Source organism: Cucurbita pepo, chromosome 13 (genome assembly GCF_057944985.1).
Source record: "Cucurbita pepo subsp. pepo isolate OVF chromosome 13, ASM5794498v1, whole genome shotgun sequence".
Taxonomy (NCBI): domain Eukaryota; kingdom Viridiplantae; phylum Streptophyta; class Magnoliopsida; order Cucurbitales; family Cucurbitaceae; genus Cucurbita; species Cucurbita pepo.
In genome coordinates, this window is record NC_141810.1 from 13,040,851 (window position 1) to 13,058,093 (window position 17,243).

At 33.1% G+C, this 17,243-nt stretch overlaps 3 protein-coding genes across 12 annotated transcripts; 2 read left to right on the forward strand and 1 right to left on the reverse strand.

The window, feature by feature from the left end:
- Positions 1-2,037: 2,037 nt before the first annotated feature.
- On the forward strand, positions 2,038-7,290 carry LOC111809372 (delta-aminolevulinic acid dehydratase, chloroplastic-like). Of its 10 annotated transcripts, XR_015411516.1 has the most exons (10): positions 2,038-2,120; positions 2,222-2,432; positions 3,256-3,449; positions 3,609-3,711; positions 3,830-3,854; positions 3,941-3,993; positions 5,467-5,537; positions 6,024-6,159; positions 6,279-6,498; positions 6,874-7,290. XR_015411516.1 is itself a non-coding variant. In XM_087116860.1 (9 exons), the coding sequence occupies exons 4-7, from the start codon at positions 3,706-3,708 to the stop codon at positions 6,108-6,110; spliced, it is 234 nt and encodes a 77-aa protein (XP_086972986.1). In that variant the 5' UTR covers positions 2,038-2,120; positions 2,222-2,432; positions 3,149-3,449; positions 3,609-3,705; the 3' UTR covers positions 6,111-6,159; positions 6,279-6,498; positions 6,874-7,290. The 10 variants fall into 10 exon arrangements, 2 of the variants coding, with proteins under 2 accessions (XP_086972986.1, XP_086972985.1); XR_015411514.1 differs by having other exon boundaries at positions 3,609-3,854; XR_015411513.1 differs by having other exon boundaries at positions 3,941-5,537.
- LOC111809371 (IAA-amino acid hydrolase ILR1-like 6) lies at positions 6,673-11,452 on the reverse strand. The gene is made up of 5 exons (XM_023695822.2): positions 10,795-11,452; positions 9,439-9,564; positions 8,006-8,320; positions 7,782-7,910; positions 6,673-7,402 (listed from the first exon to the last, which is right to left on the reverse strand). The coding sequence occupies exons 1-5, from the start codon at positions 11,284-11,286 to the stop codon at positions 7,034-7,036; spliced, it is 1,431 nt and encodes a 476-aa protein (XP_023551590.1). The 5' UTR covers positions 11,287-11,452; the 3' UTR covers positions 6,673-7,033.
- Positions 11,453-15,336: 3,884 nt separating this feature from the next.
- Positions 15,337-16,933, forward strand: LOC111808385 (two-component response regulator ORR9-like). Its single transcript, XM_023694317.2, has 3 exons — positions 15,337-15,555; positions 16,283-16,350; positions 16,472-16,933. The coding sequence occupies exons 1-3, from the start codon at positions 15,499-15,501 to the stop codon at positions 16,725-16,727; spliced, it is 381 nt and encodes a 126-aa protein (XP_023550085.1). The 5' UTR covers positions 15,337-15,498; the 3' UTR covers positions 16,728-16,933.
- The last annotated feature ends 310 nt before the right edge of the window (positions 16,934-17,243 follow it).

Here is a 17,243-nt window from a genome sequence, read left to right on the forward strand (position 1 = left end):
ACCAAAATCCGAGATTCAAATGTTCTGTTTGTTTCAACTTTATGGGTCACGTCGGTGGCCGGCAGGTGATCTCCGGTCGTGCCCTTCGCCAGAGCAGTAACTGGTCCGGCGGATCTGCGTGCCCATTGTCACGGTCATGCTCGTCCAAGGCATGTTGCCTATGGTCGCATGCTTATGACAAGCCAAACCCTTTATGACTTTTCATATTCTAGTATTTTACTTTTATATTTTAGGAAGTATGACGTTTCAGAAATATCATGTCTAGACCTGTCAGATATGAAATGTCTCAGAATGTACTGTAAGGGGATACGACTAATTGTCAACTTCTCCTTACACAAGGTTATATATTGTGAGCCGTTGTTATTTCTCTCTTGTTTGCTTATAATAACGTCTCTTTCAAAAATCTCTCTTTGCCCTCGTTTTCTAAAACATTCTCTTAAAATCGAGGCCAGAGGCTCAAGCATACGTCGCTTGGTCGTAGGTGACGCAAGAACGAATTGACTTAGCTCACTTGTCCTTGGAAAATGAGTGTCGCACAATCGCAAGTCCGCTACCATCACAAATGCTATTGTGACACCCGTGACACATCATGGTGCTAGTCGTCCATTTCTTAAAATCAAAGCTGTTTTCTTTTTCCTTATTTTAAGGTAAAAGCAATTTTGGTTTAAATTCTTCCCAAATATGATTGGAGCTTTTCATAAACTCTTTTTGCAGCCTTATCACATTGGATTCTTCTTTTTTATAAATAATTTATGACATTTTTTTTATCTACTAAATTTGTATGTCGGGAAGAATGACCATGCAGTGTTTGTGCACACGGATTGGATTGAGTTACATTCGTAAAATTCCTTAAATTCATTCAAAATTTCGAGATTTCTGCTCATTGCAGTCACCCCGTGGTTCTTCACATCTGAATAGTAGAAGCAGCTGCATGGTACTGGCATTTTGTGAACGTGGTTCGGAGATTGTCTAAATGGTAATAAGGAAGTGGTAGCCTAATTTCAATCTCGACTCCAGTAAAAATTGGTTATTTTAATTATTTAAATATAAAATATTTATGGGTCACAATATAATTAAACATTTTTAATAATTTTAAGTAAAATATGATTGGGTTGAATTGTAACCCTATTCTTGAGATCCGACCAAAAAAATATCATTTCGCAAATCGAACCAAATTTTTTATTTTCCAAAAATTTAATATATATAACCCAACCTGATTCTTAATTTATTTCAATCTAAATCATTAATTTTTAGAGATATTTATTTTAAAAAAAATAATTTAAGTATAAATAAAAGATAACTTCAAAATGCCATTGGGCCAACATTTGACGAAGAGATGGCTATCCAGTCTTATTGTTTGTGGAGCCCAACTATTTCAAAAAAGAAATGAACCATATTGATCCCCTGCCCTATTTAACGTTAGTTCACAACACTGTTGAGTCGGAATTCGAACCTTTTTCTTAGATGATTTTACGACTAACCATGACACAAGCTCCTCCCATAAGTGACAGCGATCGAACCAACAACCAATGGCTACAACCCTGCAGACCCACAACGTGTAAAAGTCTCTCCTTCATAAAACCATACTCGTGTTTGCAAGTGAACCATGTTTTTTCTCTTTCAATAAATCAAGTTACATTATTTATTTTTTTTTAATAAAAAATTAAATAATAATTTTTTAAAAATACATGAACCAAAATAAACATTTTGAAAATATAATGTTTAAAATGATTTGAAATAAAAAAAATATATTGACCAAAATAAGGGTGAAAAAATATAAATAACAAAAGAGTGTTTAAATCACGAACTTTCCTAAGTAATCAATTTAAACTCTTTATTATAATTTAATTTTAAATTATTAATGGCATATTTTTTTAAAATAATATAAATAAATTTAAAATGTTTAAAATGAAATAGACCATAACAACTTTTATTCAAATTTAAGAGTTTTTTTTTTTGTTTTTTTTTTTTTGACGTATTGTATAAATTTTATTAAAAACCGTAAATAAATAAATAAATAAATATATATATATTAAAGAAATAAAGAAACAGAAGAAGAAATACTCGAGTTGGAGAGATCTTTGGAGCATGGATTGGAGACTTCATTTCCAGTCCGGCGGGTAAGTTCCACTGCTACGGCTTGCTTTCTTCTCCACATTGCTCGAATGTCTTCCGCCATCATTTGAGTTTCTGATTCGTGAAAATCTCGTCCATGTATCAGATCTCACACGACTTTAGGTTTTAGAGTTAATTTGAGGCGGGACGCCCGTTTCAATTGCTAGAGGATGATTCCATTCTCGAAGTGCTAATTCTTCATCAAGGTCGGGAGTTCGTGTTAGATCTCCGATAACCGCTCCAAGGCCTGCATTCCGATCGAGCGAAGCTGCATCAGTGTTCAACATTGGGAGATTTCGAGGCTTCCATTGCGTCAGGTGAGTAGCTTTTGCCTCTGTTTAGTATTTCACCGCTAACGCTACCTGAATTTGTTCAAGTCCAAACTCATTCTGTCTTTCTTGAATCCTGTCTGGTTGTTCGGTACACCTAACCAGTTACTAGTCCGATAAAGTCTCCGGTACCTCCTCTGCCTCTCTCTGAATCTAGTAGTCGAATATCTTTGCAATTTTCTGTACTTATAATTTCATATAGTAGCTTGTTTGTTTCTTAGTTTAGCTTTGCTACTTATGCAAGTATCCTGGCGAACGATAAAGGTTAGAATAGCTTCGGTATATATCCATAGTTCTGGATCAATTTCAATAGCAGTGAACATTATCACGAAACTCTATAGAATCCTTCCGCCGTTCAATTCAACTTCAACCGTGAGAGCTCTCTGATTCTCTCTATTTTTGTTCCTTTTCTTTTTCTTGATTGCGATTGAAAAACAGGTTTGGATTTACGATTCTCTGCTTAAATTCGCGTCGGCCTCTCTTGAATCTTTTCGGTCCTCCTTGTCTTGATTATTAAACTTGCATTGGTTCTGTTTGCCGGATATTGATGATAATCTTTCTTGAGCTTTGGATGTTGAGAATCTTCGTCTTGATTGATTTTCTTTTCGGATACTAAGTTACAGGCCGTTAGTCATTTTCTTTAATTCTGTGCGCTGTCTCATTATTGTTTTGCTGCTTCTGAATTATTCTGCTTGTATGTGCAGGTATTACAGCTCTGTGGTACTTTGAATTTATTTATGGCTTCAACAGTTCTTAATGTGCCTAATAGTGTTCGAGGAATTAATGGTTTGGATTGCGGCACCTATCTTAGGCTAAGACCTTCGCCAAGTTCAAATTTCCTCTGCGTTCTCCTTGTCTTTTCATTGTGAGAGCGTGCAATGAGAGCGTTGCACATATGAAGAAGCTTAGATGAAGTGATGTAGAGTGGAAAGCTGCGGTCGTGGACGGCTGCGTTCCAGAAGCGCCTCCAGCATCGCCAGTCGGAACTCCTGTGATTCCTTGCTGGTTAGTGTTGAAGATATAACTGAGTTTTCACGTAAATTAAAATTACAAGTAGGTTTTGCCGGACAAATTAGTTTGTCTTTTAGAGATAACTACTATATAAACTTGGTGAAATTTGCAAATCATAGTTGTGTGCGCTACTTATGATGAATTTTCCATCAGCCTCTCAGCTGTCATCCACGTCGTATCTGAAGGTCCCCTGCACCCAGAGCATCGTAACTGAAGGTCACCTGCAATTTTTTATATCCCCTATTCATTCATGAAGGTACACACTTTGTAACCATAATACCTTTATTCATTTCTTGTCTATGATGGTATGCCGTTATTTCCATGGGCAACAGTTAGTTTGTAGGTAATGTAGGTCTAAAGATTAGGATTTGCAGGTGAGGACAACTAGATGTTTGTGCGGTGAGAAAGATGAGGATTTACCAATTACCATTTATCAGGGTGTAGGTAGGTATATATGGTTACAGAGTTTATTTCATGTTTTCCAGGACTTATAACGAATGGAGTCTGTACTTCAATTATGCAAACAAGTGTCGCCCAGGTAATTTTTAGAGGTCGTTGTCTATTTAAATTCAACCCTTGAATACTATAGATCCACAGTCCGATGTACAGAGTACTGAAATTATGTGAACATGCATGACTATCTTCCAATATTTATTCTTTGATCAAGATTACATGAGTTCCAAGATTAGTGTGTTACGTTGCTTATAAATTTTGTAAGGAGATGAGTGGACTTTGCCTTTGTCGAGTGGGATATTATACACAGGCATTCATAATTTACCGTACAAGTTTCCCCCCTCTCATACACAACATCTTTCCATATGTCCTATTACCAAAAATTTATCGGTTTCTTTTATGGCATACTTCGATTTGATCACTAGGCCCGTGCTACTTGAGCAGATGTTGTCAGTCCAAGTGACATGATGAATGGTAGGGTAGGATCAATTAGGAGTCTTGACGCTAAAGGCTTTTATCATGTCTTCATCCTCTCGTTCACAACAAAGTAATTTGTCATCTATTTCACAATTTTCTCCCTTTTTTCTTTTCTTAGCCACTGAACTTGTAAATGCAGTTCTAGCTTTGTGTTACTTAGTTCTATTAGAATATCGAACTGCTGGCTATTAAAAGAAAAGTGAAATGATGTCTAATCCTAGATTATTTACGAAGCTATGAGTTAAAATGTTTGCAATCTTATGAGTGTAGATCATGTAGACAGCCTGTGCAAAGGAATTATTAGATGTTTGAATCATCTTTTGCCTCTAAAAAGCTAAAAAAAATTGTAAGTCCATTGTAATGAGCTATTTTGCCTAAATGATTCGGTTACATGCTTGACTCTGTTGGAGCATAGTAGAATTTTATGGAGGGGAATCTGTCTTGTTTTTTCTGGAGGAAGAGATGTTTTCACTTCTTAAGTTGAGTTCATCTTGAAATCTCTACATAGTGTCCTTATATAGGCCTTTTGGAACATCCTCCATGGTCATTCATGTACCAAATATTAAATAATGAATATACCTAATACATGTACTAATCATTATAGTGATTCATGAATAATCTAATACATGTATAGTCTAATGAATCTAACTCTAAAATGTATCCAATGAATTTCATTTTCAAAATCTGCCTATGTGCACTCATTTAGTTATTGATGAATTAAGTTTACTCATCAACCGACCCTGCAGCTAAGTTAATGTTTCAGTAAGATACCCGATGCTATATTTTCTTCCCATGCGGATCAAATCCATCTTGAATATTGCTGAATTTATTTTCAGTACCTTATCACTTGAGAGGGTGAATATTGAACAGTATGCGGGATGTCTTTGAACTACTTCTTCACAGTTTATGTATGCGTAGCCAATTGGCATGACTATGGCTTTTAATTCTGCTGCTGTTGCTCTCTTTTTCCCTCTCCTTCTTCTTCTTTTGGTTTTTTTTTTTTTCCTTTTTCTAATTCATGAATGGTCAAATTACTTCTGTTTTCAATTCCAACTATGCTTTTCTCGCTTCCTTTAAACAGGGATGCAAGTTCATTGTAGGGTCCATAAGGCTTCTCGGAATAATTCTTCTTTTCCCATTGCAGCATATCAGGTATTATTAACTAACCTTCTTTTTGTCAAATATTATCTTTGTTTCACTTATTTTCTTATGCATCCTCACATTCTACATTATGAAACTAAATATCAAATAAGATACCACACTTGTGCCTGATGCTGGTGACTAAATGCCACCATGATTTAATAAAAGTTGTAATTTAAAACCCTTGACTTCTCTATCTTATTTTTCAAGATTGCATTTGGTATGATCACACTTTTAGAATTTCTAAACACTGTCAAGATTGTATCATTATTGCAAGCTTGATGTCTGATAATTGACAAGGATGGTGTTAAAGAAAATGGACGCTAATAAAACTTGTATGTGAATACAAATTGGAATCTGATTATATATGTGTTTAATATACATTGAGTGTTTCGTTTGCATTGTCATAACAGAAATGATAGCAAGTGAATAGAACATCATAATCTATCATCTATACACACATGTAATCTTTTCAAATAATTTTACGCTTTCGATTAGGTTTCGGGCATATACTCGATAAACAAGGCTGGAGGGGTTCTCAATATGATTGACGAAGAAAAGGTCATGATGGAGTCTCTCATATAATCCTCATATTTTGCTCTACAAGCAGCTGGATGTTTGTGCTGTGGGAAAGGTTAGAATTTTAGGTCGTTAGAACTTCAATTGAGAGTTCTCTTTCTAATCAATCCTGTTGCATTACTAGAAATTCTGTTTTCATAATTTAATTAAATTCTGAGTTTGTCAATGTGTTAGCGTCGGAGGCCACAATTGCAATTGATGATATGGAATCTGCGATGTCCCATATTGGTTGTGGAGGAGAATAAGAGACCCTTTATAAGGGTGTGGAAACCTTCCCCTAACAGACGCGTTTTAAAGCGTTGATGGGAAGTTCGAAAGGGAAAGCCCAAAGAGGACAATATCTGCTAGCGGTGGATCTGGGTCGAACCAAGCTAGCGTTCTATCCTCTTTAAAGGTAATAACCACATTCTATTCAAACTTTGGATTGAGTTTTGAAATTTAAGCTTTATACACTATTTTCAACTTACAGGCTGTTTTTTGGTTTTGGTATCGATTAGACATTTTCAAAATCAAAGAAATTTCGGGTTCGAATTCAATGTTTTCTTAGGAAATATGAAAAAAAAAACCATTGTAAAAAAAATGGTAAGAGAATAAGCACATATAGGTTATCGTACAAGGCTTTAGTAGTAATTCACGGATCAACCCTATCCTTCATCACTACCGTTGCTTTTTGAGAAGTTCGATTTAAGTTAAAAGGATACATGGTTATAATAACCATGAACCATTACAAAATACGTTAAAAAAAATAATTCAAAAATATATTGTGTAGCTGTAGCTGCAACGTCCGGAATCCTTTACAATAGGACGGGGGCGCAAGCAGCTTTCCCTTTAAAACATATCGGCCCCACGTACTACACTCCCAAAACTTGCCGGAGGTAATCACATCCCTGGAGATAACGGCATTTTAAGAGACGGAAACTTGTTGCTTCTCATTCTCCATGCTCATACAGGTACCTCTCAGCGATGGTTGCGTGAGTCGCAGCCCCGATCGGTAGGACGTCTTCATCGATCATGAAGTAAGGGGAGTGACCTGTGTGGATGGAGCCTAAAGTCTCATTCCTGATTCCTACGTAATAGAACGCTGCAGGAACTAACTGCGTGTAGAAGGAAAAATCCTCGGCCCCCATCATTGGTTGGACCACCCTGAAATTAGGTGAACCATGTAGATCAATCGCCACTTTCTTCACATGTTCATACATCTTTTCGTCGTTTACAGTTGGTGGGTATATGGTGTACTCTCTTTCGAAGAAGTCCACTATTGCCGAGCATCTGTAGACACTGGCCTGCTCCACGATTACCTGTAGGATAGGATCGTTCCCGACCACAAATTATTTTAGATTCGAAATTAATTTGAGATGATTTTCAAAACTGATATTTTTAAAAAAATTTCTCCCAAAAAAGAAAAACATTTTAAATTGAATTTTAGGGTATTTTTTTTATAAAAAAAACTTTGAAAAATGACTTTCTCAACTAAAAGTTATTTTTAAAGCTATGAATTTTGTCTTTAAACTTTTAAAATTGTTTTTAAACTTTAAAAATTGTCTTCAATTTTGTATATTGATTAAAAAATTAAAATTAATTGATGTGTTAGATAGAAATTTAAATGTTATGTTTAATAAATTCTAAAATGTAATTTTGTGTGAATTAGAGACAAGTTTTCTAATTTTAAGGACAAACCTCCTTTATTCTTTGAAGAACTTGGTAGAAACTTGAGTTGGAGTAAGCTCTGAAGGTACCACCAATAACGACGGTGTCCGGTATGATATCCAGATTATTCCCTCCATTAAACGAAGTTACTGACACAACCTGAGTAGACAAAAAATTGCAACGTACGGACGATTTAATTTTGAAAAATTCAATAGCAGCAAAATCACAAAATAATAATAATAATAAAGTATCACCTGCGAGTCTAAAGGATTTGCTTCACGAGACACAATCCCCTGCAAGCTGATGACAGCGGCCGAGGCAGCCAGAACCGGGTCGACTGACCGGTGTGGCGAACCGGCTCGGCCCATCTTGCCAGTAATCACGGCCTTAAAGAAGCCGCAGCCGGCTAGAAGAGGACCGGGTCGAGACCCAATAGTGGCGGTGGGATATTCATGAGAAACATGAACTGCAAAAATGGCTTGAACGTCTCTTAAAGCCCCATCTCCGATCATTCTCTTTGCGCCATTGCCAGCCTCCTCAGCCGGCTGAAACAGCAGAATCACCGTCCCCTGTAAAACAGTAGAATGAATTTCGAATAAGAAATTACTGCGAACAAAATTTAAAGCTTAAGATATTGCTCGCTTCATCATCCAACACTTGACACCAATAGAATTGATTATAAACTCCTGACCATTCCCTAAATTAGGGAATGTTCATCATCTAACACCTCCCTCGAACAAAGTACTTTATCAATCTATCGGCATGACTAAGTTTAGGGCATGACTCTGATAGAATTACAGATCTCCACAATAGTATGATATTATCCACTTTAAGCCTTTGCTTTGGGCTTCCCCAAAAGATCTCGTACCAATGGAAAGAATATTTCTTGATTATAAACTCATTGATCATTCATTAGCCGATGTGAGACTTTCATCATCCAACAAAACAGTGAGGTAAAATAAATAAATAAATAATGGATGTATAAGACAAAAGTGAAAAAAATACTTATGATTCTCGATATGCAGCTTTCTTTTAACCCACAACCAAGGGCCATTAAAAAACAGCCACATATTATGGTCCCAATTGAATAATTTTTCGTTAAAAAGAAGTCTTCTGAAAGAAGTTAATGGGTCATATAAAGCCAAAGGTTAAAGTAAAGTGGTTTCTAAGTCGACACTTCTTATTTGTAACTATAACAGTAGACTTCACGACTATTAAATTGATGTATTTATTATGGTTAATTACTAATAAATTTCTGCAACTGCATAAAAGTCAATTAGCCTAATTGAACTAAAAAAATTGCTTAATTTGTGTTTTTTTTAGTGAAATTTATGGTATGAGTTCATACCCAACATTATTTTAAAGTTATTTTTTTTTAGTATAACAAATGTAGTATATGAGTAATTGAACCTTTGACCTTACCAAAAAAGACAAAAAAAAAAAAAAAGAACATTACTATTGTTACTACTTTAATTTATACAGTTTTTCAGATAAATCATAGGGAACAAAATCCCAAAAAACAGAGTGAATTTTAACTATTACAAATGCTTTAAAATTATTTTATGTTAATAACCTTTTTAAAATTTTTTTTTTTTTTCTTGGTTTTTTGTTTAATTTCTATTTTCTAGAAATCTTAAAAAGAAAAAGAAAAAGAAAAAGAAAAAGAAAGGGGGTGTGAAGGGCAAACCTTCAAGAGATGTTCACGATCCTTCAAAATCTTGGCAGCACCAAGGAGCATTGTAACGTGAGCATCATGGCCACAAGCATGCATCTTGCCTGGGACTCTGCTTTTATGCTCCCATTCCACAGCTTCCTGCACCATGTTTTTATGCTCATTCTTTAATGCCATCATCTTACATTTTCCAATCTCATAAACAATATTATCTAGAAATTGATCTTATCAGCTTAGAAACTAAGTAAAATAAAACACTACAAATTCAAGGGTTCTAATGAAAGTAACAACAAACATCAAAATGTAGAGATCAAATTTAATATCTAAACGCAATCTTTAGTGTGTGAAATTGGAGAAACTATCTCAATATCTCAAATTCATATTTAATCGTAAAGATATCAAGAAATTTGAATCTACATCATCAGAAATTATGAGAAGGTTTCCATCGAGTGCTTTCACGTGGTTAATTTTGATTGTGTACAACTCAATTGCTACAAAAGCGTAAGTATTCCTAGAAGATTTTATAGATATTATGTCCCACTACTGCAACCTCAACCTGTGAGAAGATACAACAGATGCCATCCCCACCACTTGCACTTATCCTTTATCCGGAAAATTCATGGGGATAAGCATTGTGCTGACTTTATTCTAAAGAAGAATTAAAATACCATATTTGTAAACCATTTCATTTAAAGCTCTTATTCTTTTTATAGAACTTAGACCAATATATGTATATTAAATAAGAGATTTAAACACGTGACAAAAAATAGTAAAGTGAGCGACTGTGGAACAAAAATCCAAAAATTACAGTACCACTATTATTTGCCTTGAGACAGTAACTGACGCAAAATTAATAAAGAAAACTCCATGAGTTTTCGAGAATGATTATAGTTTCTAAAATCTAATTCGAAGGCAAAAGAAAATTGACGAAAAGGCATTTACCGATATATTTTGAACAGAATCTGAGAATTAGCGTAGAAGTAAAAACATGATATACTTTTTTTTTCTGGAAAAATTGTTGTGTGTAAGAAGATGTAAAACGAAGAAGCGAGATGGTGGAAATTCAGTTATGGAATGTTTGAAAACAAGTTCAATCTGAATTTTGACAGAAAGAACTATTGCGCGAACCTATTTCCAGAAATAGTTTTAAGAACAGAGTTTCTTTTCTTTTCTTTTCTTTTCTCCAAATTCTAATCTCTGTTTTCTTCCTCTTTTTCTCGTTTTCAGTCATGTTGTTTTCAATTTCAAGGCAGAGAGAAACATCAAGGCAATCAATCAGTCGTAAATGTGAAAGCAAGTGGAAAAGAAAACGAAAAGTAATCAAAAGCATATAATCAATCATAATCGCGATAACTGATTTTGTAGAAGAACCTGGATTGGAAGAGCATCCATATCGGCCCTAAGAGCAACAAAAGGCGGTCCGCCAGTCCCGATCCAACCACGAATGCCAGTCTTAGCCAACGGATACTCATAGCTAATATCCATCCGGTCCAACTCATCACGAACTAACCGACTAGTTTCGAATTCTTCGAACGCAAGCTCCGGATTCTCGTGGATTATCCTTCTCACCTTCTTCAACCAATCGACAACCTCCGGCCGCTTCGCCAAACTCAGGATCGCCTCAGAGCAGGCCTCCGTCCAGACCTCGCAGTTCTGAGATTCCAATCGAGTCATCAACGTTCCAACACTCTGATTCTTCAGCGAATTAGAATTCCGCACCGTTTGTAAGCCGCAGCCAGCGCCTATTAGAGAAGAGCCGCCATGATCACCGCCGACTGGCGAGAATATCGCGTCGATTAAACAGACTGAGAAGCTCTGAATCGCGATGAAGAAAATTAAGCAAAGTCTTGCAGAAGAGAACATTGTGACGATCACAGAAACAAATCGACGGATGGAGAGGAGGAGAGAAAGAGCGAGAGATTCCGGCGGAGGAGAAATGGAAGAAGAAGAAGCAGAGAAAGAGGGAAAAGTAGAAGAGGGAGGGAGGACGGTGGGGGAGAAGCAAGAGAGAGAGAGAGGGAGGATTTTAAGCACGTGGGAGTGGGAAAGAGGTTAGAGAAAAGGAGGAGGCGAATTTGGTGCACGTGGTAGAATATGATGTGTTACAGAGGTGAGAGAGGGCGTCGAATCGAAGCTGATAGGACCACCACTTTCATTTCAGTGAGACGGCTACACACTCCACCTTTTTCTTTTTTACAATATATTTTATTTTACCTTCAATTATATAATATATATATATATATATAATTAATTAAATATTTTTTTCAAAAATTATAATATTATTTTAATTCTCGGTTATTCATACACGATTCAAATATAGAAATTTGGACATGCACGGGTTTGGTACTATTTGGGTCCCAATTTTCGTTTCTAGTCATCACCGATGGTCTCAACATTTGGTATGATTAAGCCATCAAAAATAAAGGTGCACTATGTTGGTATTGGTGTCTTTCATAATTTTTCTGAGTCAGATATTGGCTTGTTTTACTTAGTGTTACAAAAAAACATTAAAATTTAGACAGAGACGTGTATTTCTATCTTATCTTCGAAAAGAGTTGATAATAAAATTATATACTTTGTTTTGTATTTTTACATTTATTTTATTTTTATTTAAAAAAAAAAATTAAATTGGGCCATAGGTTTTGACTATTCAATTCAATTGTCTTTTATTAAGTTGATATCTTGTCGGTTTACATTAATATTATTGTACGAAAGTCAATATTTACAAAAATATATCCGTTAATATTAATAAAAATAAATTTTTATATAGTACAGAGACAAAATTGGAACATATCACAAAGTATACTCCGATAATTTTTTTATTTTTTATTTTTTATTTTTTATATCACACAATTTTAATTTGATTGCTTTATTTGAGGTTGTCATTTCTTTATACATAATTTTCATATTAATTTTTAAGATGAAGGATGGATTATATACTTCAAAAAAATAGAAAAATAACCTTCTAGGGAAGCAATTCTTTATAAATAGATAATATAATTAAACCAATTATAAATTTTTTATTTTTATTTATAGGGATAATTTTGAATTTAAAATAGGTTCGATATCATTAGAACTCAAGTTTGAGAGGAACTCGAACCTGAAATGACAATACATGGACCAACTCGAGTCTTGGGGTCGAGGTGGCTTTTTCAATTACAGAGATTTGTGTCTCGCATACCCTTGACCCATAATTCTATGGGTTAGCTCGTTTTTTTATGTCCGAGGACTTTTCAGTATCTAGATTTGTGTATCAACTTTTACCTTCATTAAGTCTAATTAAAAATTTAGGGACGAAATTTACTAAAAATAAATATCAATAATTATTTTCAAAGATTTTGACTCAAGCGTTTAATATATCAGGACATGTGACCTAATTGAACTCAAAACTAATAATACCTCTTGTCACATCACATAAAAAAGAAAATCATGTTTTTATTAAATGCATCGGCATTATATTTTTCTTTAATATAAAGGAGTTGTGGCAGAACCATCGTACTTAAACATACTTAAATTTTACACGTTTAATTTATTCAACAAAAAGTATATATTCTTAAAAATATTCCTTTTTAAAGCTTAAATCTTTTGAAATTTACACATAATAGAAAGGGGTAAAAGCGTAATTTCAGATGTGAAGAAATCGAATCATTGACCGTTGATTTCTTGACCAAACAAGATTGGTTTCATCGGTGAACATAGATTTTATTCTACATAATAGAGAGGGGTAATAAGGGAATTAATTTTATTGTAGTGAATAGAATAAATCGGAGGTCAATTATGATATATTTTTTTTTTTTTATAAATTTTATTTTGATTTCATTTATATATCTTTTAATTTAATTTAATTTAATTTTCTGTAATTTTTTCTTTTGGAAAACGTACCATTATTTATATGAACTCGTTCCTTCCATAATTTTTAACATTAAATAATGATTAAAAAAAAAAAAAAAACTGGAGAAAAGGAGCGCACATAACTGCAGGCACTACCGATTTTTACTTTCTTTAATTTTAAATAATAATAATAATAAAATTTTAAAAAATAACCATTGCTTTTGTACTACAAAGCCAATGTGGGCCTACCATTTACCAAGAGAGCAGGCCCACCTTTATTTTAATTATTTAATTTTTAAATGATAAAATAATCATCGTGCATTTTTTAAAATATATTAATCACATTTATTTTTTAAAATATAATCAATTACATGTATAGAAAATTAGGTGTTTTTTACCGCCCACAAATTATGTTAACTTTTGAATAAAATGTCCGCCTACTATAATATATTTTAATTAAAATTGACATATGTTAAATTGTGTCATAATAATTATTTATAAAATATAAAATTGAAATATTTTTAAATCGCTTTAATAAATAATTTTTTTTGAATCACGTGGTGAAAAACGGTGAAAATTGAAATAGAGTTTAGTTTTTGTTGAGTACGAGCATGGCTTTTTGGAGAATTTTGGCAGGCAATCTGCCAAAACTTTGCATTATTACCCTCACAGTTTAAAAATGTTTACCTACCTTTTAACCTTTCCAACTATGTTCCTGGTCAAACGGTAAAAATTGTCGCGGTAAAACTAAATCATATGGATATATTTCTTTTATTATTAATTTGGTCTTTTAAGAAAAAAAAAAAAAAAATTGGATTAGAAAGGCAAGGGGCGATTTTGGAATTTTACAGGTGGGAGAGGGTTTGGTATGTTAGATATCAATTTTCTTTTAATTTTTACCTCGGGTTTCACTATTCTTTTACTCCCTCCTGTAAGAAAGATGAATTCTCCCTTCTTGTCCCTATTCTGGACCAGCTCTTTCTCCTTCCCTTAGCTCCTTCTCTTTCTCTTCTCCTTGCTTGCTTGAACTCCTCCTTCTTTATTTATTTATTTTAAATAATTCTTCAAAAGAAAAATTGTGCGTTTGAAACGTTTTTTTTCGAGCTTTATTTATTTATCATTTTTTCAAATATTTTCAAATATATATATATATATATATATATATATATATATATATATATATATATATATATATATTATTTGGGGATTTGATGCATAATTAATACTATAAAATGCGTAGCTGTTACTAATCATGTTTAATTAAAGCTTTTCTTAACACATTTAATTTGATTTTTAAAATTTTTATTATTATTAGTATATTTTAATTATTTTCGAGTTTTTTTTAAATAATTTTCTTAATTTTGTTAATAGAATAAATGAACATATGAGAATTTGACAAAAACAAGTATTTTTCACTTGATTCCACACAATGGCAATTTCGTAATTCAACGTTTAATTTGGTCTTATCTTTGTCCTTTCCATTGAAAATTAATTAACGTCCAATCAAAGGGAATATTTTATTTTCCTTAACAGATAGGATAACGTTGAAATGTTCATTAAAATAAGATAGCATTAAAATTTCAGCTAAAATATCTAATACCTATCATATATATATATTTATTTGTTTATTAAGAAAAAAAAAACATTTTTTTTACACTGAAATTCAGAAATAATATTTACCTACAAAATTAAGGGAATAAAATATTTTTTTAAATCTTTTTCTCCTAAAAATTAATTTTATGTTATAAAATAATAATAAAAAAAAGATTAATTATAAGTGGGGGAATAAATGATTGAATGAATATGATTAGAGTCCAAAATGGTTATCATCAATGCCACGAAGGTTTGTTGTTGGTTTTGGACCCATTATTTTACAAATTTGTTCTCATATGAATTAATCCCTCCAATCAATTCAACCTTCGTTGATTAATATACATTTGTCCCAATCAAATCAAATGCATGGATAATTTATCCTTTGGACTATACTTTATTTATTTTTTATTTTCCCCTTAAAATCAAAGCCATCCTCACCATTCAACTACCTATTTATTTATTCTTCAAATATGTTTTTATTTAATTCAAAATTTGAGGTACAATACAAATAAAAAAAATACAAGTTTTTCAACAGCGTTCTATCTGCCGGGAATTGATGGAGATTAAGCCTTGATTTTTATTATTATTATTTTATGAATTATTTAAATTTTGAATATCCATGAAACACAGGAAGTCAAAGTCAACCTAATCATGACAGATTACTGCATGCCTGGAATGAGTGGCTATGATCTACTCAAACGACTCAAGGTCAATTCCACTACTACCCTTTCATACATACAACAAATTAATGCTTATTTTTTTTCCACCTCTAAATTTTAGATTATTGTACCTGTCCAATTTCATCACTGTCAAATATTATATTATTTAAATTTTATTTTGTACTTCCTTTATATTATTACGATTTACCGTTAGCGGATATTATCCTTTTGTATTTTCTTTTAAAATTTTAATATTATTTAAATTTTACTTTGGACTTCCTTTATATTATTACTATCCATTGCTGGCCGATATTATCCTTTTGTATTTCCTTTCAATCTTCCACTCAAGGTTTTAAAATACAATTTTCACACCATTATAAGGAAGGTGTTTCCTTCTCTAACAGATGCGAGATCTCATAATCCACCCACTTAGGGGCCTAGTTGTTGGCACACGACATGATATCTATACCATTTATAACTGTTCAAGCCTACCGCCAATGAATGTTTATTTCCCCTTAACAGGAATGTTTCGTTACCCTCTCCGACCCATGTGGATCTCAGAGTTACATTATAATTTAATTCTTTATTTTTTTCCCCTCTAAAATCCATTAGATTTTTAAAATTAAGATTTTTTTATTATAAAAAACTTATTTTATTTTAAAATTTGGCTATGAACTCAAAATTATTGAAAAAATCACACACAATTTGAATATCAAACTTAGAGCTAAAATATCAATATTAGAAGATGATTGCTTACCTGATACGTGAATTGGCAGGGATCTTACTGGAAAGATATTCCTGTTGTTGTCATGTCATCAGAGAACGAGCCTTCAAGAATCAACATGTAAAAAGATTGATGCTCTCTCACTCGATTTCTTCTCTAAAATTCAAATTTTAGTTTAATTCACAAAGTGATCGTAAAATGAATCGATGAACTTACCAAACAAATGCAATTTAACTTACAGGTGTTTGGAAGAAGGGGCAGAGGAATTCCTTTTGAAGCCTCTTCAACTTTCCGACGTGAAGAAGCTCGAGCCTCACCTTCAAAAGTCCCTCACTCGCTGTTCTGCAGAAATAAAGGAAGAACAAACCGTTGGATTTGGAATTGAAATCGGAATCGGAATCGGAATCGGAATCACTGATTCCGATGTCGTCGACGGCGGAAACAACTCAGATAGTAACAAGAACGACAATAGCGATCTGAAAGGCGACCGAAGCTGAAAGAATTGCAAGGTGGAGCATAAGAAATGGTGCAATATTGGCAGGTAGCATTTCGTCGAACACCTTTCCTGCAATATAAAATGGCTTGTATACCGATCGTGTTTGATGATCAGTGCCTCCCAAAATGGGATGTGTTGGAGCGTAAATCAATCTAGGGTTTACAACTCGGATTAAAATTATCAAATGAAATTTCCATTTTGTCTCTAGGGTTCAGTAATCAAGCGCTGAAAATGGCGGAAAACCAAGAGTTTCCAGTTTTTGGAACTAAGAGCGCCAGAGGATTAAAAAGAATCCATAAAATCAAATTCCTAACACAAAAATTTGAAAACAATTATTGGAATGAAAACTCGAGTTTGATTTTTATGTTTTTATGTGTTATTTGGTATAATTTATAATATATTATATACTTATTTTATTAATTTATAAATTTTTTTAATTGCAATTCTCCATTTTAAAATATCGAAATTCGAGTAACAATTTGTATTGATCTAAATTAATAATATAATATTTAATGTT